At 41.4% G+C, this 24,240-nt stretch overlaps 1 protein-coding gene across 2 annotated transcripts; it reads right to left on the bottom strand.

Annotated features, from left to right (window-relative positions):
* Positions 1-1,312: 1,312 nt before the first annotated feature.
* On the bottom strand, positions 1,313-24,216 carry CDCA8 (cell division cycle associated 8). 2 transcript variants are annotated; one of them, XM_075264573.1, is made up of 11 exons: positions 24,153-24,216; positions 22,710-22,823; positions 20,195-20,323; positions 18,003-18,043; positions 13,457-13,523; positions 9,930-10,009; positions 7,902-7,975; positions 7,503-7,601; positions 4,225-4,351; positions 2,941-3,027; positions 1,313-1,373 (listed from the first exon to the last, which is right to left on the bottom strand). In XM_075264573.1, the coding sequence occupies exons 2-11, from the start codon at positions 22,804-22,806 to the stop codon at positions 1,335-1,337; spliced, it is 840 nt and encodes a 279-aa protein (XP_075120674.1). In that variant the 5' UTR covers positions 22,807-22,823; positions 24,153-24,216; the 3' UTR covers positions 1,313-1,334. The 2 variants fall into 2 exon arrangements, with proteins under 2 accessions (XP_075120674.1, XP_075120673.1); XM_075264572.1 differs by having other exon boundaries at positions 24,132-24,188.
* Between the last annotated feature and the right edge of the window lie 24 nt (positions 24,217-24,240).

Here is a 24,240-nt window from a genome sequence, read left to right as displayed (position 1 = left end):
ATCTCTCAATGTAAACACACAATACAAAGTGCATTCTGTACAAGCATTTGCATATTATCTGATCTGCATAAGTGTCTGTGTCCTGTTCAGGCAGAGGGAGGCAGCGTGCTGAGACACTGAGATGGGAACACCCCTTCAACCCAAGTTGGCATTTTCCCAATTTTGAATATGGCGGGAAAACGAAAATCTAATGTGTTGCAAAATTCTCAGAAAATGAGAGCTGTGAAGGTAGCCAGAAGTCAATAGAGTTCTACTCAAGCGCAGCTGAGGAAGACTGCGCAAGCTAGGCATCAAGTAGCTCTTAGAGCAGCCGAAATGCCAGAGCAGGTGGATCATCATCGCCAACAACACGCTCATTATATGGCATCCTAGCGAACTGCTGGAACAATCACAGGCACGGTGCGAAGAACAAGTTCAGTAGCAGGCCACCTTGAGAGCTGCTGAAACGCCAGAGCAATCAATTTTTTTTATTTTTTTTTCTCACATATTTTTCATTTCTCTCTGGACCCCCCTCCAGGGAGCCTCACTTTGTGGGCATTGCAGCCAGCTGAACGCTGTGCTCCGTGTGCACAGGAAAGCCGGCTGCTGCCTCTGCAGCGATACCACTGCTGTTGTATCCACTGTTCCTGCTGCTGTAGGATGAGATGGGAGATGCCTGCTGCCTTGCTGCTGTTAAATTATTCACAGCAGCAAGCAAGTTTACTTTACTGTACTCAGATTTATCTGCTATAGTAATCTGTTTTGACTGCAAATATACGCCATGATGCAGACAGTGTTCCTGGATCTCCTATATTGTGGTCTTTTAGGTTCTTCTCAGCTATTTGCCATTTTACAGTCACTCCTGGCAGAATTACATTCATATATAATATCAACTATCTAGTTATAGATGTGCTGCTGCCATAAATAGGGCTATTAGCAGCAGGAAAACTAATAGAAAACCATGTATGAAGGCTAATACCACCAAAGAACTGACTATCCAGCAAGACCCTGCACATAATTCAACCTTTCATTTTTTTCAATGAAAACACCACAAAAGCCCACATTGTTTAAAAATAGGTGCTTTTTATATACCTCATACAAGGTATTAAGTGAATTATAATGAAACTTTTGCCCAGGTGATATGTGGGCTTTTATTAGTTTACAAGATAAAGCAAAGCAGTTACAAATGTAAAAGTATTTTTCAACTCCAACAAAAAGTGGCTTAATGCCATAGTTCTACAGTAATAAAATACAAAAAGGATAAAAGTATTTACAGCAGTACTCTTAAAACAGTACAGAACACCGAAACAAAATTTATAATAAAAAAAAAACAAAAAAAAAAAACGCAAGGCGACTTATTTTTTTAGTGTTTTACAGATTTTTTCCAGGCGGGTCTGAAAGAGAAAAAAATAAATTGAATAAATATCAAATGACATATTTAGAAACAAGCAAATGTAACATCCTGGCTCATTTCTTTAACATACAGGTGCATTTCAAATTATATTTGTAAACTTTATTGGCGTATTTCAGTAATTCAGTTGTAAGAGTGACCCCGCTTCCTCATTCTATAGATTCATTACCTGCAGAGTGATTTATTTTAAGTGTTTATTACTTCGAATGTTGACAATTATATCTTACAGCTAATGAAAACCCAAAAGTTGCTATCTCAGAAAATTAGAATATTGTGAAAACGTACACTATTGTAGACTTCACAATGATTAATTGAGCAGACTTTGGATTTTGATTAATTTTCAATCAATTGCCCAGGAATTATCTTACATAATACTCTCCTTTTCTGAGATACTGACTTTTGAGTTTATTAGCTACAAGACATTATCCTTGCCCCCCCTCCCCAGGCCACCGTAAACTGTGCTGCTCGCTTAATACACCTCTTCTCCTCATTCTTAATCAGCCGCTCCCCTTTTCCAATTCCTTCACTGGCTACTCGGTGCCCAGTGAATAGAATTGAAGTTACAAATATTGACATACAAAGCCATCCACAACCTGTCCCCTACATGCGTTCTTTTGCACTCCGTGCATGTCCTTCCCTGTCCGCAAGTGAAGATGTCCGCCTTCTCAAGCGGACAGAAAAACCAGACATGTAGGGTTCTTCTATCCGCTTGAGAAGTCGGACATCTTTACATGCGGACAGGGAAGGACGGGCACGGAGTGCAAAAGAACGCACCCGATGCCCATTTAAGTGAATGACAGGTGTCACGGACACAGCTATAGTGTCCGCTCCTAATGTCCGTGCCAGATTTTGAGCAGACACTACCTGTCAGACACCGACGGTAGTGTGAACGCCCCCTAATAGATCAGTATGTGTGATGACTATAACATATAAGGGGTTCACTTTTTGAATTGAATTACTGAAATTAATTTTAAGCAATTCTAATTTATTAAGGAGGCATTCACACTACTGTTAATGTCTGTTGCTAGCATGAGACAGAAAATGTTAACAATGGGCAGCAACCGATCTGTAACAAAATTCTATTGATTTCAATGGGATATAATGTGTTGTCAGTTTGCGTAACTTTTCACCAAATCTGTCACAGGTCTATTATTTTGGCAGCCATAATGTAGAGTGCCTTGTTACCGATAGTCATAGGTAAGATGCCGAGTGCTTAAAAGCCCGTGGTCAGAGCCATCTCTGATCATGGGTAATGCTACCTGGTTGCTGCTGTATGAAACAACACAGAATGGGCAGCAAATGCAGCTGCTTTGCTTCAGAGCAGCTGCCATGATTAGTCACGTGTACATGTGCATACTGGTATGCATGGCAAGGGGTGGGGGTGCGGTGTTTGGTCAGGGACAAAAATACAAAAACACCCACAAGACTTCAGTTAGTGTCCGTTAAAAAAAATTTAAATGGACCCCGTCATAAAGGACATCCAAGAGTAGTGTGAGCGCCCTTAGATGAACCTGTTAATTATACAAAACACAGAAGAGACGTATACTTACTGATAAAAGCTTAATATTTTCAAATGCCTTCTGGTCAAGATTGCGCAGGTCTATACCATCCATGTCATCAGCAGTCAGTCGAATATTCTGAGAGTAAAGAAATAGATTAGCTATGTGATCAATACAATTAAGCTTACAGGTATGAACAATTTAGGATTAGTCAGATACACTTTTTTTTTTCTTCTAAAAAAACGTTGGATCTTACTACACATTGCCAAATGTATACTTTGCCTCCTGCATAGATGTTTATGGGGAAAATGCAGAGTTTTCAAAAAAAGCTGAAATTAACATTATGCCTTTTTCAAAACCAAATGTATCTTTGAAAAAGTTATTTTTTTTATGCAGCAATAAAATATATACAGTAGATTTTTTGCAATGTGTGAAAGACATTAAAAGCATTTTCATTCACTTTGCTTGGACTATAAAACTTTTTTTCTGCTGTTTCTGCAGAAGGCTATACATTGTAGAAAAGCAATTTTTTTTCTTTTGAGGGTACTTCACTTGCAAAGTTTGAGAAACACCGGACTAAAGAACACTCGGTCACACAGATATTGGAAAATTTAAAAAATTTAAATAAATATATGCCAAATTACTTTAACTGAACACCGATCTTTACATTAAAAATGAATTTATAGGGCTGCAAATGCAGACACTTATAGGACAGGTATAGGACACATATAGGACCTGCAGCTCTTCAATTTGGCCCGGACACACAGCTGCAAAAGCAACGGCATCTATGTGTACGGGCCCAATAAAATGTAATAGTCCATAATTTTAGCCACCATTACAGATAAAAAGTCTGTGCATTTGTATTACAGTGTAGTAACTCCATGTGCCTCAGGTTAATAGCAGTTAACCCCATCATGTCCCTCAAATTAACCCCGTGTGCCTTACACAAGATTTACTAATATGAGAGACATGGAGGGTAATTACATTAAATATTAAGGCCCTTTATTATTACCTCTATATGTCTCACATATTAGTAACCCTTATATGGGGGTATACAGGGGTTAATGTGAGAGACATGATGGGGTTAACTGCTATTAATGTGAGGCACATGGAGTTACTAAAACTATATTAATAACCTCAAATGCCCAACATTAATAGGGATTGTAACCTCAGTATGTACCTGTGAGTATAAGCTGAGGGGGGCTTTTTCAGCATAAAAACTGTGCTAAAAAGTCGGCTTAAACTGGAGTATATACAGTAAATTATATATATAAAAAAAATAGTGAGCAATAAAAACCAAAACAAAACAGAACAAAAAAAAACTACTAAGCTTACCTTTCCGTTTTCTGTTGGTAAATTAATGAACAAATCATTCATGCCTGCTAATGGACTGCCATTTGCTGAGAAAGTAAAGACTGGCTCACGCATCGCTGGTGTTCGCAGTGCTGGTGTTTTAAATACCCTGAAACAAAAAACATTGTTATAACTGACGTGTACATAGTTAGTCCTAAAGTCATGCGTCATTCTGGTCAAAATCAAGAAGTTGACTTTGAAGAGACTTTGTCTAAGATTTCATTTACCGTATTTTTCGGACTATAAGACGCAAAATTTTTGGGGAAAAGAAGGGTGCGTCTTATAGTCTGAAGGTGGCGCCTGGCATCCGCTGTAATAGAGAGGCGGAAGCCGGCAAGTGATAGACACCATTACAGGTGCCGGGGCCTGAGACATCGCTGCGCTCCTCTGCCCTGCATGAAGCCAGCAGCGGCAGGGGCTCCTCCGTCCCCCCGCTGCTGGCTTCATGAAGGGCAGAGGATCGTAGCGATGTCTCAGGCCCCGGCGTCTATCCCTCCCCGGCATCCGCCTCTCTAGTACAGCGGATGCCGGGTCAGTATCCGTGGCCCCTTCTCCCCCGGGGCCGGTCCCCACCGGCCCCGTACCTGTAAAGTTGCAGGCCGGCTCCTGCGCGGCGACCTGTCTAATGAGGCTCCCCGGCCTGTCACTGCTATATATTAGTATTGCGGCTGGTCTCTATGACCAGCCGCCGTAATACTAATATACAGAATGTCCCATAGACGGCAATACAGTTGTATTGCCGTCTATGGGACTTGCGATCAAGTGACCGCAGGTTCAAGCCCCCGGGGGGGAATAAAATAGTAAAAAAAAAAAAAAAAAAAAAAAAAAAAAAAAAGCTTTAAAAATATGAAATAAATAAAAGTTCTAAATCACCTCCTGTTTTTTTTTCAATACAAGGTGATCTAAGCCAGTGATTTTCAACCAGTGTGCCGTGGCACACTAGTGTGCCGTGACACATGGTCGGGTGTGCCGCGGGGAAAGTTCCCCAGACGCATGCCAAGATTGGCACGGGAGACCTATTTTGCTGGCACAGTAGCCAGTCCCCGTGTAAATGTAGACGGAGCGTCCCTTCACTGCTCTGCTAGCTAGAGCTGAGGTGTAGGACACGCCCCCTTCTCTCCCTGCCCACCAATCAGAGGTGAGCCTCTCACTGCACAGGATAAGGGCTCCTTGGACCTGCTGCTACATGTGAGGAGGAGCTCCTGCCGTCTGCAGCCCTGAATAGGAGAGGAGGAGAGGAAGCTGAACAAAGTGAAAGTAAAAGAAAACACCAGGTTAGTAACTATTCTCATTAATGTCAGGCATTTGGGGTTATTACTTTAGTTTTAGTAACTCCATGTGCCTCACATTAATAGCAATTAACCCCATCATGTCCCGCATATTAACTCCTGTGTGGCTCACATAAGAGTTAATAACATGTGACATATGGGGGTACTATATAATGAAGATATTTACTTAATTATCACCTCCATATGTCTCACATATCAGTATCCCTTATGTAAAGCACACAGGGGGTTAATGTGAGGGACAGGATGGGGTTCACTGCTATTAATATGAGGCACATTGAGTTGTAACCTGTAATATACATGACCAGACTTTTTATACACAACTGTGGATAAGAGTACAGACCTATACATTTCTAAGGACCCATATATACAGCCATTCTTTTTGTGGCTGTGTATCTGGGCCAAATTGAAGAGCTGAAAATTATAGAGCAGGTCCTATATCTGTCCTATACATACCCTATATCTGTCTGCATTTGTGGCCCTGTCAATTAATTTTTAATGTTTATATCAGTGAAAACCACATGCGTGCCACTTGTATGCAGAAGGCGTAAGGCTGAGGCCCCACGTTGCATAAACGCAGCGTTTTTGTTGCAGATTTTGCGGCAGTTTATTTCAACCAAAGAATCAACCATTTAGAATCTATATTATTAACTATATGTATAATATGTACTGTTTTAGTGTCATTTTGTGCCATTTTGGTTGGTGGTGTGCCCCGGGATTTTTTAAGTGTAAAAAGTGTGCCGCGGCTCAAAAAAGGTTGAAAATCACTGATCTAAGCAATAGATATCCCCCAAAATGGTATAACTAAAAAGTACAGCTGGCCCCGCAAAAAAAACACTCTATGCATCCCCGTACAGCTGCAGGGTCACCTGTCAATGTGGCCTTGCAGCTGTTGCAAAACTACAACTCCCATATATTAAATATTTTACCAGTTTTTGCTTCAAAATTTTTTTTTCCCTATTTTCCTCCTCTAAAACCTAGGTGCATCTTATAGTCCAGTGCGTATGTGGCTGTATGATGCCTGGGCATCGTTATTTAGCACTTTTAAGGGGCTGTGTCCAGGATGAATTTAATCACCCCTGACTACCTTCTAATTTACTTTGTGTGCCAAAAACCTATATTTACCTAGACTGCCGGGGCATTCATGTGATCGTCCCAGGCACATTTTCTGGTGATGTTCCACTTCTTTTGGGCGGTTAGCACCTCTGATTTTTTATATCAGTCAGCTGCCCACACCTGCACAATACAGCCAGAGTGCCTACACTAGCCACCCAGAAGGAGTATCAGCTACTGCACATGTCAGCACTCTGGCTCTATTGCGCAGGCGGCCCAGAAGAAGTGACGCTTCGTGCCCATAAGGTCCTGCCCAGAAAACAGGCAAGTACGACAGGGTGTGGGTTGAGTTGGTTAGGAAGGGCTAGTAGTGGGCAGGTTAGCTAGGGAAACTGGGAGGGAGACAGAACAGAAAGAGACCCATGTAAACAAATGCAGAGGTTGCCAGGAACTCACAGAGAAACCCAGAAATCACTTAAACCACTGTTAATTGGTTAATAAGTGTAACCAAATACTTTTAGCAGACATTTTTTGAAAATAATATAATCTTGAGGAGAAGATTCCTTCTTTGCCATTTTTCCTCCCCCATTTTCAGGTATTATTATCCAATGCAGCTATTCACACTAAAGATACAGCTCTTGTACAAAGACCCAATATCTGTGTCCATGGGGAAAACTGTACAACCATGTGCTTTCCCTGACCTCCACAGACCAACTCATTTCCTCATGACCCTCTATATGGACAAATGTTTGGAACCACAGAAAAAGAAAAAAAAAAAAAAAAAAAACAACTTGGGGGGGGAGAATGGTGTTTAGGACTGAAAAATTGCCAGTTTACACTTAGCTACAAACAGGAGCTTAGTAATACAGCAGGCAGCATGAAGTTTTCAGGTGTACTATATTTTTATGCTGGTTGCACTACCTGGTGTCAATTTTAGGTGTGATCATGGGAGTGTATCCCGCCATTGAAGAGTCTGCCAGTCTGCTGTTTGAGGGCGTTGCACGGGTCCTTTTACTTGTTCTGGAAAAGATAGACAATGCATTTCAATTGCTAGGTTTTAAATAGTTCAACATTTAAATAGAAGATTTGCCCAAAAAGCACAGTCACGGATCTCATGCAAGATCCCAATGGAATAACCTTTTGAAATGCCTGCCTCACGTTTCTGAAATAATTAAGAAAATCGCACATAACATGCACTCCTGGACACTGGATGTATAACATCTGAATACACTTTCCTAACATCCATCTGACACCACCTCTGAAACCAAAGCTATAAATATACATACTTGAATCCTTAAGGTATATTGTTAAAACACTTACCTCTTGGCAGTAGTGCTTGCAGCAGAAATTCTAGCTTTTCTTGCAGTGCCAAGTTTTTTAGTGGAAGCTTTTCCCTGAAAGCACAGAACAGAATAACTTGCACAAATAAACCTTATGGCAAATATAGAAATAGATACAGAAAAAAAACGCATCAGAATGACATGAAGATCTGCTACCCGGTGACTCATGCAATATAAATGTATTTAGCATCACAATATTCTGTTTTCGCGGTGACAATTTACATACATGTATGATGCAGTGAAACTTGTGCTAACATGTAAAAGTAATTGTATGCCCTGCAATGTAAAACAGGGCTGGGGTAATATGTAATTTATTTATTTTTGCAAGGAAAAATATTTTTAAAATACCTCTAGTGTATGATTTATGCACGATATCAGAAACAACAGGGTTTTTTTTTTTCTTTTAACAATCGTTTTTATAGGGTTTTCCCCCCCAAGAAAAGACAAGATTGCCACTATCCAGGACAGTACAACAATTTGGCAAATCTTTAAAATAATCTTAGGCCAATTGGGGTAATTCAGGACTGAAAGGAAGAGATGGGGAGGTAGACTAGGAAGACCAGATGGAAGGGGACATGGGCAAGAAAATGAGCAAGAATAGGCTGAGAGAGCCTGAGGTGAACTATAAGATTATTCTTATATTATCTGTGGATAAAAGTAGGCAATACAAAAAGGTTTCTAAGCGTAGGCTCGACAGGTTGACACTAATGTTCGGGTTTCTGTCGTCTGCATGAGGACTCCAAAGACTAAGACCCTGTCCGGTGAAAGCGTTTAGACGTGAAAACTCGTGGACCCCATACACTTGAATGGGGTACGCTGGGTTTCATACAAAAACCAGCAGAGAGAAAAGTCCTGCTTGCAGAGGTTTCCTCTGCGGACTTCTTGTTTCCATTTATCGCCAACGTTTTCATAGGTATAACGGAAAGGCTGAGATTTCCAAAACCGAAATGGTTGTAGAAATAGCAGCGTTCCCACTGCACATATTTTTTTGCAATGCATAGATGGGATTCGTTACAATCCCATCCATTTAGCAGTGACACAAACGCTGCGGCGTTTACACCACAAGGGGCCCTGGCCTCAAGCAGTTTTATGGAGATTTTTAGAAGGTTAAAAGCAGAATTTGTTTCACGATTTAGAAAAAAAAAATAATCTTAAAGCTAGATGAGGAATAAAATGATGTAAACAAAAAAAAAAAAAAAAAAACCTGAACCTGAAACCTTCTTAAAAAATATTTTTGTTGACCACTTTTCAGACAGAGTTCCTTTCTATATATTACTCTAAAAAGGGGTGTGTGCAGGAGATAGAAAAGACGCCCAAATAATTGCTACTCTGTAGATAAGAGTCTGCTAGTACACAGAAGAGGCAATAAATCAATTAACCAGCCAGCAGAATCCCATTCCACCCCTTCTCTGTAGAGCTCTATGTGGGAGACTGAATACGGAGACTTATATAATGTAAATAAGGAGACAGATGAACTAAACAGGAGAAGGAAACAGATCACCATAATAGGCTAGATTACGAAATTTCTTATGTTCATACGCACTATTCATTTACGAAAAGTTGTTTATTACGGGAGGTATGATTTATTAAGTGAATTAAATGATTGACTGCTGTAGTCTGCTATACAGCACGGCACGCGTTCAGTAAACAGACTAGAAGTGGACCACAGAAATGTTGGTTCAGGATTTGAAAAGCAAAAATGTCCTTTTTTTAGTCATATACAAGACGTGTTTATTATACATGTACAAATGAAATGCTAGTGGTAGTACTATTATGCAAGTTTCTGTGACCTGAAGATGGGTTCAGCAAAATAAATACACACAGTCTGCCGCTATGCGTTTCAATTTAGAACAAAGCAGGCATCCAATTGTTACACTGAATGTAAAGAAGCAGGCAAAATTATTCAGAGTGGTCTTTGGTTTTTAGTTCCCAAGGACAGTCAAACCATGGTTTCTCATAAAGACATGTTCATTGAGCAGAAGAAAACATGCAAACATTCAAAACTTACATTTGTCTTTTGCCTCAGGACGCTAGTCACTGGAATATTTTCTACTATTTCTTCAATAGAGTTGGCCTTTGCCTTCTTTGCTGCATGTTGTAATAGGAAAGTAAAACAGATATATAAATATTTATTTATTTTATCACGCATATTATCAGATCTACACAGTACCTGTTGCAGGAAAATACAGCTTAATATTACAAAAATAAAAATAAAAATTATGACCGAATTGAACTAAGAAATATGAAGGTATAATATACATACGTTTTTCTGTCTAAGGGTGAATTCACACTGAGTAAACGCTAGCTTATTCTGAACGTAAAACACGTTCAGAATAAGCGGCGTCTAAAGCAGCTCCATTCATTTCTATGGGAGCGGGGATACGAGCGCTCCCCATAGAAATGAATGGGCTGCTTCTTTCACTCCATGCAGTCCCATTGAAGTGAATGGGGAGTGCCGGCGTGTACGCTCCGGCATGAGCAGAGCTTGCCGTATACGCCGGCACTCCCCATTCACTTCAATGGGACTGCACGGAGTGAAAGAAGCAGCCCATTCATTTCTATGGGGAGCGCTCGTATCCCCGCTCCCATAGAAATGAATGGAGCTGCTTTAGACGCCGCTTATTCTGAACGTGTTTTACGTTCAGAATAAGCTAGCGTTTACTCAGTGTGAATTCACCCTAATAGTGGTTTCTGTCTTGAAATGTTAGGTCTCAGGCCCACAACTGTGTGCACTGTCAGTGTGCTAGCCGTGTTTTTCACTTCTAGCATAATGACCCATTAATTTCTATTGCCCCCATATACATGACTGTGTATTTTCACGGTCCCGAGTGTCGAGCTGTGAACAAAACTCAGGACAGGTCCTATTCCTATCTGTTTTTTGGCCTGTGCTCACTGACCTCAATTAGTGAGACTGTGGAGGAACGGGCGGCACATGGATGTCATCCATGTGCAGTCCAATCACAGCCCGGTGACACACACACACACACACACTGTCTTGTTGCCTTATAGTGAGGTTTTTCCCATTTTCCCACAGAATTGAGGACATAGGACTGATTGCCAGGGTCCCCCAAGAACGGAGGCCATAAATGCTGCAACACGCGTGACCAACACTATATTCAAGGCTATGAAATTGTTCCAGAAGCCCCAACTGTTCGGTGCTCTTCATCCTTAATCACTTCCGGACCGCCCATAGACTATATACGTCCGGGAAGTGGTTGCCTAGTTCTGACAGGACATACCTGTACGTCCATCAGAACACTGCAGCTGCACGGAGATCGTGTAGCTGCTTTCACTAGGAGCCGGCTGTAACTTCAGCCGGAGCTCCCAGAGAGAAGACAGGGCAGATTTATTACCTCCCCTGCCTTCTCGATCGCTGTGTATACAGCGCTCAATGAGCGCTGTATAAACAGCTATGGACGCAGCCATAATTCAGCTGCCCTCTGATCCGGCGGACACGTGATCCGCTGGGAGCAGAGTCTTACCAGAGCTGCTGGGTCTTACAGGACCCCAGATCAGCTCAGTAAGCTGTATATACAGTGTGCAGGAGGCTGGATTCCTCCTGTATCTGAGGCTAAATGTAGCAGCCCCAGTTATAGGAGAAATCAGCCTCCAGTACAAAAAAATAAGTGATCAGATGTCCCCAAAGGTCTCTTACTACCTTATGGGGACACAATCTGAAAAAAAAAAAAAAAAAAAAAATATAATAAAAAAAGTTTTAAAAAAATGTAAATAAAATACAAAATAAATAAATACGCTAATAAAACGCCGTTATTAAAGGTTATAGCCCCGCCCCCGACGACACCATACAAAATAAAAATTACCGTAACGGAGAGGAAAAACTATATTATAAAGTTTTTCAGTGACACTTTGTGTTATTCAATTTAAAAAAAAAAAAAAAAAAAAAAAATTGAAAACCAGACACAATTTCCCTCCTATTTTGTTTATATTTTTCCAGATATAAAAAATTTTTAACACACATTCGAAAATAAAGAGAACATAAAAATAAAGCCCTATGTGTCCCCGAAAAAAGACGCAAAAATTAGTAGACTGAGACATACGGGAAAAATGTTACAGCCCTCAAAACCACACATACAAAATAAACCTAAAATGTGTCTGGTCCTGGACCACAAATTGGCCCGGTACTGAAGTGGTTAACCTCCTGACGCCAATGAAAAGCCCAGCAACCCAGTTTCAAGATCCCACCTCACCAACTGTACACTTGATCCAATCCCACCTCATCTCCAACCTCACTGAAGTCTTTACTCCTGCTCTAAAAAACGGTACCTTCCCTTCTACCTTTAAACAAGCTACTGTCACATCCATGCATTCTTAAGAAACCATCCTCAGCCAACTACCTCCCTTGTCCACTTTAAAATGTCCTCCACTCTCTAGTCCAAATTACTCTTTGAAAGACTGAAGTCAGGCTTCAAACCCCAACGCTCCACAGAAACTACCCTAACCAAAGTCATAATTGAGCTACTAATTGACAAAGCCAAACAACACTACTGTGTTCTCCTCCTCGACCTCTCCTCCGTCTGCGACACAGTAAATTTCCTCCTTGCAAACTCTTTCATCTCTTGGCATCACCAACTTGGCCCTCTCCTGGATCTCCTCATACCTCACATTTAGTTTCCCGCTAACAGACCACCTCCTCACTAGACCTTTCTGTAGGTATCCCCTTAAGGCTCTGTCCCAGGAATCCTCCGGCTCTCCAACTATACCCTTGACCAACTCAGAATTCCACGGTTTTTAATACCATTGCTACGCAGACAACACATGTACTGTAAGGAGTAGGGGAGGCGTTCTTCACCGCTCAGCGTCATGGCTGGGTGGTAAGGAAACCCCCCTCTCACAGTACAGTGCAACAGACGCTAATGTGAGGAGGGGGCGTTCCTGACAGACTGTTAGAAACGCCCTTCTGACACTGAAAAGCTACGGTATTGGCACCAATAGCTCTTCACCGGGGGCGCAGAACAAGAAAGCCAAGAGTGCGCTGAATTCAGCGCACTGCCAGCTTTCTAGTGGTGTATTACACCGCATGTGCCCGGGGACGTGAAAGGACCTCTTTAAAAAAAAGATGTGATCAAAGAAATAGATATTCCCCAAAATGGTACAACTAAAAAGTACACCTGGACCATTAAAAAAAAAAAAACCTTATGCATTTCTGTAAAAAAATAATAATTTTGGAACGTTTGCAACGTTTTGGATTTTTTGTCAAAACATAGATAAAACTACATAAATTTGGTATCCCCAGAAAGATACTAAAACATAGAATACAGGTGCATGTCATTTTGGCTGAAAAGTGAACACTGCAGAACTGAAGCATACAAGAAAGTCACACAAAGGCATTTTTTCTCCCTTCCCACAACATTCAGAATTTTTTTTTCAGCTTCCCAGTACATTGTACTGCTGTGAAGAACAATTTGTCCCATCAACATTAAGCTCTCACATGGCTCTGTGAGCAACAAAATAAGAAGTTATGGGGAAGAAGGGGAGTTCAAAAACGTCTATGCACAGACTAAAGGAAATACTGACCTTTCTTAGCAGGTTTAAAAGGTGTTTGAGAAACACTTGAAGTTACTTGCTCCATGTCTGCATTCACCTAAACCAAACAGTAAAAAAAAAAACAATTGAGTATTTATTTCAGCCATTTACTAGCTATAAGTTACTGCACATATTGAGCCCTAAACACTAACAGAAATATGGAATCCCTTTTATTCACACCATGCCAACGAGTGCGCTGCTATAAACAGTTCAATGGCTTTAATCAAAAAAAGTGACTCTTACCCAAAATCTCAATTTACAGCCCAATGAAAAGACACTTAATTGGCTATGCCTGGCGAACACAATGTTTCACAGTGCAAGGATAACAGGTTTATCTAAAGAAGGCTAATTACTTCAGACAAGTAATGCGTGATTGTAATAGCTTTTAGGGCAGCTACATTATAACTTAAGATCTGGCCTGAGCATGCTAGAGAACATCATATTCATTAGAAATAAGATCTAAAATTAGCTAGTCACATCATAATAGGAGATAATTGGATGGTATCAACCTTGATTACTGTCAAAAATTATTTCTACTTGCTTCAAGCCTGCACGGGGAAGAGGGTTAAAGTTAGAGAAGGAATTTAGGAGAATCTGATACTATTTGAGATATAATAAGCTACAAATTCTGTCAATTCTGGCTGTAATAAACTTAAAGGGGTATTCCCATCTCAAGGATCACCTTCAGACTTATAACTTAAGCCAATCGTAGCGTTTTACCCATTATTAGATCTATCTTGCTTGCTTGTTCAGATACATCAAAATATCTCTTCTCAGTGTTTGACGGTTGCCTAGATTACCAACCTGCTCAGGCCAGGATGACAACTCAGCCCCTGCTCATGGCTATCTAGATTCTCTTCTCTTCCTGCATTTATTAACTCATCTGTGCCCATTTAAGTTTTCATTTGTTTTTTGAGTTTTTTGTCTCCACAAAAATGAGGCGTTAAAGGGATTCTATCATTAAAACAACATTTTTTTTTCTCCCTAACACGTAGGAATAACATTAAGAAAGTCAATTCTTCTCCTACCTTTAGATGTCTTCTCCGCGCCGCTGTTTGGTAGAAAATGGCCAAGCGCATGTACAGTCGACTCTGCTTGAGGCCTGATGGCAGAGCCAATTGCGCATACGTAGAAGTTTGATCCCCATGCCAGAAAAAGACGCAGGGAGAGACCATTCCAGAAGAAGATAGAGGCGGCTAGAGAGTTCTCTCGTAGCATTGGGGAAGCCCCCAGTACTGTTTGAGTGCTGAGGACTGTCCCAGTGTTGCGAGAGAACTCATTAGCATACTGAAGAAAACTGGGTTTTCAACCGAACAGAGGTGCGGAGAAGGCATCTAAAGGTAGAAGAATGGGCTTTCTTAAGACTACTCCTATGTGTTAGTCAGAAAAAAAAAAAAAAAAAAAAAAAAAAAAAACATTTTAATGATAGGATCCTCTTTAAACTAATCAAGACGTGATATGAGTAGCCCCCCTAACACTATTCATCTTGAAAAATGTTTTAAGTTTCTGACTAATAGTACATACACACCATCAGGATCTACATGCAGAAAAATTGCATGCATTCACACCAACTTGAACACATTTTACATGTAGAATTCACTGTAGATTTTTTAAGTTAAATTTTGACCAAATCCCACTCTGTGCCATACTTTTACATCACGCTGATCATAGTGAACACTGTAAAGTTCCTGTGGCTGAAACATTACTTCTGGGAAACCAATATAGATATGGTATCTCCGTAATAGTAATGACCCGCTGAACAAAGCTGCCATGTCATTTTTAATGCAAAATGAAGGCCAAAAACACACACACAAAAAAAACAAGATACAACTGTGTTATTTCATGCAAAAAAACAGAATAAAAGCTAGTGAACACATTAGATGTACCGAAAAATGTTGGCAAATGAAAGTACAACTCGTCACATAAAGATTAGGCCCCTACATAACTATATAGATAAAATAAAGATATGAATTTTAGAAGGCAGGGTGGGAAAAATATGAATAAAGTCACCAAGCATTAACGTACAAACTACCCTGTATCCTTACAGGGTTAAAATCTGCAACATAGCTCATTTCCGTGTGAACCAAAATGTACATGTGCATGAAGACTAGTTATAAAGGCAATGAGTAATTCTAATGGATTGGAGCAGATTTTCTGCATTAAAATCTGTGTGGAAACTCTGCATGTAATTTTGATTGCGTATATGTACCGTAAAAGGCTTAGGGTGCATGCTCATGTAGTGGTAGCTGCATGCAGCAAAAACCCTGCCTACATATGGCTGTGTGATACAATAGAATTGTACAATCACTGGTGGGGTTTCAGATGCATGCTACTAGCTCTAAATAAGTGTATACCATGGTTGCTCAAATTCAGGTATGCCATCTCCTACCCCTCAAAGTCACTAGATTTGGGTACCCCATCATATCCTCCTTCAGAAATCACATTCCTCCATTACAACCCACCCCCATATATCATGAGGCTCACGAGACTCCATTATACACTCCCAACACTGTTCCTCAATTACACATCTCTCAGCTTACTCTTACTCCATTACACGCCCATGGCGCACCTTTAATGCATTACATACAATGCAGTCAGTCTTCCATTAGTCGCTGCTAATATCCTAATATTAAGGCTGCCTTCACATTTCCTGAGTTTTTGTCTGTTTGAGCACCTCATTTCCTGGTCTGTACCCTAAGAGAGCAAGAATCCCAGCATTATAGATTTGTATGATGCTAGGTGACCTTGCCTCCCAACAACATACATAACTATAACACTATGGGTCCCTCTTCCATGAGGCCGGGAACTAAAGTCTTCACATGGACTCACGTCCAAGACTGTGTGAGCAGCCTTGGCACACTACAGGAGTCTCCCATGTGGAGCCCCCACACTTCACACTGTCTGAGAGGAGAGCCTCAAACTGCCTGCAAAGTAACATTCATTTTGCAGGCTGCTTCAGTCCTTTTTCCGCTCCTCTTACCCAGACAATGTGAGGCTTGACATAGGAGACTCCTGCAGTGTGTGCCACAGCTTTTTTGCAAGTCGTCAGTAAAATTTATATATATTTCAATTTGTTTATAAAGTAGGTCACGAGAAGGATTTCCAGGGACACCGTGTACAGGTGTACAGACAGTTTTGTAGAGTTGAACCATTTATCAAAGGGGGAAGCGGGAATTTATCACTTCAAATAGCTGTAGCTCTGTTTATACCACCTAGAAAAATGGTTCTGTCTTCATAAGAAAAACTGAGATTCTCACCTTTCATATGGTGCCGAGATTGAATTACTAGCTATAAAATAACTAGGGAGATATCACTAGTTAAAAACAAAGCCAGCAATGTGTTTTTATACAGAATGCACCATAAACAGTTACATAGTAAGTAAAATTTCCAGACTGGGTTTTTAACTAATGATAGCTCAGGTTGTTATAGCTAGTACTTTAATCTTGGCAGCATATCAAAGCTGAGAATCTCAGCTTTTTCTCTTATTATACCGGAACCATCTTGCTAGGTAGTATAAAACCAAAGCTACAGCTATTTGAAGGCGACCAATTTCCACATTTGTTAAGGAGGACCTTTCATGTCCTCAAGCACACACGGCTTTATATAGTGCTAGAAAGCGGACTGTGCGCTGAATTCTATACTGTCAGAGAGGGTGTACCTTACTGCCCAAGCATGACGCTGAGTGGTGAAAAACTCCCCACCTCCAGTACTAATCTATAGACAATACTGTCAGGAGGAGCTTCCCAGCTAGACTGTCAGGAACACCCTTCTGACACTGAAGAGCTATTGGGAACTGCACCGATAGCTCTTGCCCCAAGGCACGTAACGGGAAAGTCGACAGTACACTAAATTCTACGCACTGTCAGCTTTCCAGTGGTATATAAAACCGCATGTGCACAAGGACATGAAAGGTGCTCTTTAAATGCTTCAGCTCTGCATATTAAGGGTCAATTCACACGTGAACTGCCCGCGCGGGTTTTGACATGGAGAGAGATGCGGTGAGCTGCGTCTCTCTCGTCAAAACCCGCCTGCTGCGACCATCGCGGTCGCGGCTTTCCCCTCCGCTGTCGGCTCAAATGAATGAGCCGACATAGGAGGGAGCTGCCGGGGGTGGAAGGTCTACATAGACCACCATTGTAAAGGGAGGGATTTTGAAGCGAAATCCGCCCCTTTGTTCACGTGTGAACTAGCCCTAACAATACAACTGTATATGGACTTTCTTTGGCTAGATATAGGGTTCCTTAGGAGAATTTTACAGTAGGTCTCATAATAAAAAAGGAAGTTAGATAGGGTAATAAGGTATATTACAAAATCAGTCACCAAACACCCTCCAACATAATTGTGGTAAGGAAAAAAATGGCAGTTGCACTTCAAGAATATATGTTACTGCCCAGTTATAGGTCATCACATATATACCAAGTATGAAAAAGAATGCCTCTATGAAAACCAATTGTAATGTGTCACTATGAGAATAAATATGACAAATCATGTAATATATCAAAACTGTAAATATTCGAAATATTCCCTGTTTACTTACCATTGCAGCTGCCTCTAGAGCTTTTATGCTGCCTCCTTTTGCTAATTAAAAAAAAAAAAAAAAAGTTTTTAATTCAGACTTTCAAATTTTGTAAACAGGTGTATGGTTACACAAAAAAAAAAAAAAAAGAGTCATAAATACCAGTGTTATGGGGGCAGGCTTACTATAGTAAAGCCAGCCCACCTAGCACAGGTGCCAAAGCAAGTTGAAGGGGGCAGACAGAGCAACCCAGGGGACAGGAGCTTGTTCTGATCACTTGATGCAAACTCAGGACCAGCTCATAACCCACATGTGCAATAAAACACCTAGACCACATACCGTATATACTCGAGTATAAGCAGAGTTTTTCAGCACAGTTTTTGTTCTCCTTGGCTCATACTAGAGTCATTACGATAATTTTCTGCTAGCAGGCCAGGAACGCAGACCCCCCCCCCCCCACACACACACGCCGGGTGACGTGGCCACGTAAGCTCAGGCCCGCACCCGGCATGTGTCTGCTTCCTGGCGTGCTAGAAGAAGTACCGTAAGTACTTTTGCAGTTTAAAGGGATTCTACCACTAAAACTTTTTTTTTCTAGTTACCACGTCGGAATAGCCTTTAAAAAGTGTCTTACCTGTGGAAGTGCTCTCCGCCGCGCCGTTCGTTCAAAATACCGGTTTGTACCGGTATGCTAATTAGTTCTCTCGCAGCGATGGGGGCGTCCCCATTGCAGCTCGAAAACCGACCGCAGCGCCGCCTCTCTGGTCTTCTGTGTCCTCCCCTTGCTTCTTCAGCGTACTGTCAGACGCCTGCGCAGTACGCTCTGTTCGGCGAAGATTGCCGAACGTACTGCGCATGCGCAAAATTGCGGTCCCAGCCATAGTGCGGGCACCGCACTTTCGCGCATGCGCAGTACGTTCGGCAATCTTCACCGAACAGAGAGCATACTGCGCAGGCGTTCGACAGACGCTGAAGAGGCAAGGGGAGGATACAGAAGACCAGAGAGGCGGCGCTGCAGTCGGTTTTCGAGCTGCAATGGGGACGCCCCCATCGCTGCGAGAGAACTAATTAGCATACCGGTACAAACCGGTATTTTGAACGAACGGCGCGGCAGAGAGCACTTCCACAGGTAAGAGACGAATAGCCTTTTTAAAGGCTATTCCGACGTGGTAACTAGAAAAAAAAAGTGTTTTAGTGGTAGAATCCCTTTAAAATGTACAGCATCGCCATGCTCCTGGCAGTAGCGTGGCGATGCTGCGGCCCCGTCACCTGCCCCGCTGTCTGTATGCCGTGTCCGGATGCCAGGTCTGTAAGGGCCGGTTCACACATGCTGAAGTGTTCCGTCCGTAAGGGTTCGCATGAGGACCCTCCCAGACGGAATACAAGCGCAACTGCAAGCGCTTTGCAGTTCAAGCTTACAGGCCCCATAGACTATAATGGGTTCCGTGGGCTTGCCGCGCACTGCCCGCACAAACAATTTGTGTGGGCAGTGTGCGGCAAGCCCACAGACCCCATTATAGTCTATGGGGCCCGTGCGCTTGAACTGCACAGCGCTTGCAGTTGTGCTTGTGTTCCGTCTGGGAGGGTCCTCATGTGGACCCTTACGGATGGAACACTTCAGCATGTGTGAACTGGGCAGAAGTGTAATGGCGCCGCTGCATAGCGGTCGCCATAGAAACCGACACCTCCGCTGTAAGCTCTTACAGTGGATAATGCTGTAAGAGCTGATTGGTTGATATGGGCAACTATTAAGTTTTTATAAATCTGTCCTGATGTGTGAACTCCAACAATGAGCCTGAGCAGAGCACATTCAACATAAAACATCTCATACATAAAAACTGTAATACAAACTATGTTGTAAATTTTCAGTGCAAATTCCGGTATAATGCTTATCAGTGAAGTTCAGAAAACCTCCACGCCAGAAATTGCACCCATTGCTGGGCCAAATGTAAAAATCCATTTGTAAAACACACCAGGTTTAGCCCCTACAATACTGGCAATATCTTCAACAGACAATCTGAGCGTTCCCCATAAATAAAAGAAGTGATACGAATGTATTTGTAAAAAGAGCTGACGTCTATGACTTTATGTTGAAAAACACAATTCTTCCACTTAGTAGGAAAGTGACACAATGATACACAGACATCTAGGGACAAACAAGCAAATAGAAGAATCAAACTATAGGTTTCTTAAAGGAAGCAAAATAGTCTTACCGAAGAAATCCACCCAGCACATCTCTCGGATAGCTACTGGGAGTTTGATGAGCTCAATATTGTACAAACTATCAACTTCCTTCATATTGCTTACAACATTGGCTTTTAATTCTTCTACTATGGTCTTCACTGTAAAAGAAAGAAAAAAAAAAAAAATACAAGAATGAGTTTGACATTTGTTTCCAGCTCAGAATTTTACAAGAGCAGATACTCCCTATTATTCACACTTTACCATCAAGATTCACAGACATGTCTCTATTACATCTCTGCTTTATACAGCGCAGTAATAGAGTCCCCATACAAATAGGAAGAATGAAGTCATGAGATTGGTTTACAATCAGCTCTTATGTCCCAAAGGTAAAGACTACTACACCAAGTGTATTGGTTTCCATCTCTACAAAAATGTAGTGTTACTGCTTTTAATACATAAAAATGAAATCTACCTTATTCACATTTTAATGAAGTGCTTAATTTGACCTTAAATACACTTATGAAATATAATAAATTGAGATGAGAGTCTTAAGTAGATACCTTTTTAATGGCTAACAAAAATGATGACAGATTACAAGCTTTAGAAACTACTCAGGTCTCTTCATCAGGTATGGTATAACAATATCTGAAGGGATGCATATTTATACACCAAATGACACAGGAATAAAGTGTTCAGTGCGACAGGTGATGGAGAGAAGGAATTGTGTTATACCATGCCTGATGAAGAGACCTAGTAGTCTCAAAAGCTCGCAATCTGTCATCATTTATATTAGTCATTAAAAAGGTATCAACTACTGAAGACTCAATTTTTAATATTTCATATCAACTGCCTAATACGGTACAAAGATATATTTTTCCTTATACTTAAATACACTTGTCACCTATTCAAGTGCCAGAGGCCTTACCAGGCCATTTGGCCAACTCTGTTTTTATATAGCGGAACAAAGATTTATGCACAAGTTCTCGGAATGTAATTCAAGTGGTCACACAACTGAAGAGTTTTATGGAAAAGGAACAATTGCAGGTACGTGGAATGGAAAGATATGCTAATATTACAAACCTAAGAAAACAGACAACAGGGGAACTGAATATATATATTAGCAGAAAAGCTTTTTAAGTTCAGGTATATACTGTACGCTCGAGTAAGAAGAAATCAAAGTTGGCACACGGAGCATGAGATGTACGCTCGGCCCAAAGGCAAAGTGGCCGAGTGTACAGAGCGTGCGCAAAATTTCATTCGCGCCGACGAGAAAGAATGCTGATGAAAGCAGTGTAGAGGAGAAGGAGGTGTCCTGATTTTAAGAAGAGGCAGTGAACAACGCTCCTAGACGATGACACGGGTGTTCTTGGAGAACAGGGAATTACATCCCCCCTGCTCCAAGAAGATTCATGAGAGGAGGAAAAAAAAAAAAGATTTTGGGAGAAAATGGATGAATGGATCTCCTTAACACAGGAATGCCTAGAATAGCTTTTCTAAATGATGGGTTTATCTACAAATGTAAAATACCAATGAGAAACTCCCTGTAAAGGGGATGTCTAGGCAAAACTTTTAAAGTTTAAATAAGCTAGGCGCAGTGGGAGGAGAAAAAAAAAAAAAAAAAAAAAAAAAAAGCATACTGACTTGTTCCTATTTCTATGGTGTCCTCCAGAATATCCCGGGTCTCTTCTGATGTTGTGCTGAAGCGCGACCACTGAGGCCAATCAGCGGCCTCAGGAAGAGAGGAAGAGGAACCATGATGTCACAGGTCATGACATTCAGGCCCTTCACTGATTGACCTCAGCCGTTTCAGCACAACGCCAGAAGATGCCATCAGAGCAGATTAAGCTTTTCTTTTCCCACTGCCCCAGCTTCTTTAAACTTTAAAAGGGTTGTCCATTTTTGCCTGGACAACCCCTTTAACTATGTACTTCTCGCTGTACCACATTGGTTTCAGGCAGCAGCTGACCTTCCCTGAAATATGGGTTGCTTTTCCCAAACCAAACACTGTGCAAGGGACCTACACTCCCATTATCAGTTACACTTTATTCTAGGAGTTCATGCCTTCTTGCAGGACTAATATCCTATACTGTAATTCTGTTTTCAGTGTATGACAGTACTTCGACTGGAAGGCATGAAATCCTAGCATCATAGAATGCTATGAGCCTAGGAGTCTAGATACCTACAAAGTGTTTAGTCCAGAAATATAGCCAACAAGAGGTTCATATTTCATGGATCAAAAACAACCATCTAAAACTGATTTTTCCTTTTCAGCAGCCTTGAAATATGGACCGTAAGTTGACTACATTTCCCCAGACTGAACACATTTTGGGAACCCAGAAAGTCATTGAACAATCCCAACATTGAGAAGTCTTGTGATTGAAGCTGGCTTTAGGCTGATCTCAGAATAAACTAAATAAATATAAATCTAATATATTACTATAACTGCATATGTGCCATAATGGAATCGTATCAGATATTGAATATTCAAATTGCCTTACTACTGGAGCATAATAAAAAGTAGCAACATCTCTCCTCCCATTTTACCTTGACTGTCAAAGTCCTTGATGAAGGAAGCCAGCTTTTCATTTTTCATTGCTCGGGTCTTCTGTCCACGGTTGGTTCTTTTCTTTCCAGGCGCCATGATAATAGCCAACGTCCCTAACAATTAGAAAGATTTGTTGAATATATATGTGTGTGTATTAGGAAACATTCTTTTAGGCTGTGGCCCCTATTGCTTAATAGCCACAGAAAAAAAAACAAACCACCAGGTTTTACAATCACAGCAAAGTGGATGGGACTCTAGCGAATTCCACATCCGCTTTGCGTTAAAATATGTGCTGCAGACATGCAGCGGTTTTGGAAAATCACAGCATGTCAATTACACCAACGGAAATGTTGGTGGTTTCCCTATAGGTATAACTGAAGCAGAAAGTCCGCAGAGGAAACTGTGAACTTTCTGTCAAAAGCATGCAGAAAGAACTACAATGCATAAGCGCCATGCTTCTTCCTGCGGGACGCCATGTGGGGCCTTTACCTCAGTGAGTCAGGGGGAAGCGGTATATAGACATTGAATGTACATACCATATTCAGGCTGTAAAGTAGCAGAAATCTAAAGATACTCTACCACCTGATAACTACACAAGTACCTCACAGATAATAGGGATTCGCTGTGGAAGAAATTACCTAACACTAGTCACAGTATTGACATTGGAGAGGACGTCCCTAACCCACGTCACTGTTATAGCTGACCAGGAATCTATTATATAACGTATACTAACTATGGCAGCCTGACCACATCTGCCTTTGGGAAAGGGAAGGAACAGACACGTTGTATATGAATATTCGTGATCCTTCGCTCGGCTACAATATAAGTCACACTTTCTAGCTTCCAAGAACATGTCACTTGAAGCTTTTTCTAAGGACACTTTGCCAGGGTGCGACTTGCCAAATACACATTATTTCCACAAATATTACCTGTGCACTGCCATCTCTATCTGGGCCTAACAGACAGGCCAGGATATGACAAGGGAATTACCCAGAACACTGATCTGAGTAGCCATTTGCACTTTCAGCCTCTATAAAGCCTGGATGGGCGCTATAAGAGCGAGATCAGACGTCAGACACAACCCCTGCCTCAGGCTATGAATGCGGTCACAGCCCATAATAGATAGATAGATAGATAGATAGATAGATAGATAGATAGATAGATAGATAGATAGATAGATAGATGTGCTACTAAAGCAGCTGGATCTGGTAATATACAAGTATATATTAGTTAGAGAACAGTAACCTATATAATAAATTACATAGACCGACACTCAATGAGAACAACCAGCAATCCCACAGCGTACAGGCCCAGTCCTGTGACTCTACCGCCAATGTCCGCCGTGACGAGACCTGCACACAGGGCGGCTGTACCGAGCCCGCCTACACGTACAATAGGCAGCCCTATACCGTCTATATTACCCGCGAATCCCCGGAGATCACCTCAGCGACAGCGAGCCGTTCAGCAAAGCCGGAAATCAACAGATCCGATTCAAATTCAGCCACCGCCAGCGCCAACCAATAGATGCTT

This window comes from Leptodactylus fuscus, chromosome 2 (genome assembly GCF_031893055.1).
Source record: "Leptodactylus fuscus isolate aLepFus1 chromosome 2, aLepFus1.hap2, whole genome shotgun sequence".
NCBI lineage: Eukaryota > Metazoa > Chordata > Amphibia > Anura > Leptodactylidae > Leptodactylus > Leptodactylus fuscus.
Note: the sequence above shows the minus strand (reverse complement) of the source record. Positions and strands in the feature narration are given on the sequence as shown.

What these genes read in the sequence shown, in the direction of transcription:
- CDCA8 (XM_075264573.1), bottom strand. Translation starts at nt 22,806, where the DNA reads ATGGCGCCTGGAAAGAAAAGAACCAACCGTGGACAGAAGACCCGAGCA. An exon ending in CAAGGACTTTGACAGTCAAG is followed by an intron (nt 20,324 to 22,709) that starts GTAAAATGGGAG and finishes TTTCTTTTACAG; the next exon opens with TGAAGACCATAGTAGAAGAA. An exon ending in GCAAGCACTACTGCCAAGAG is followed by an intron (nt 7,602 to 7,901) that starts GTAAGTGTTTTA and finishes TATCTTTTCCAG; the next exon opens with AACAAGTAAAAGGACCCGTG.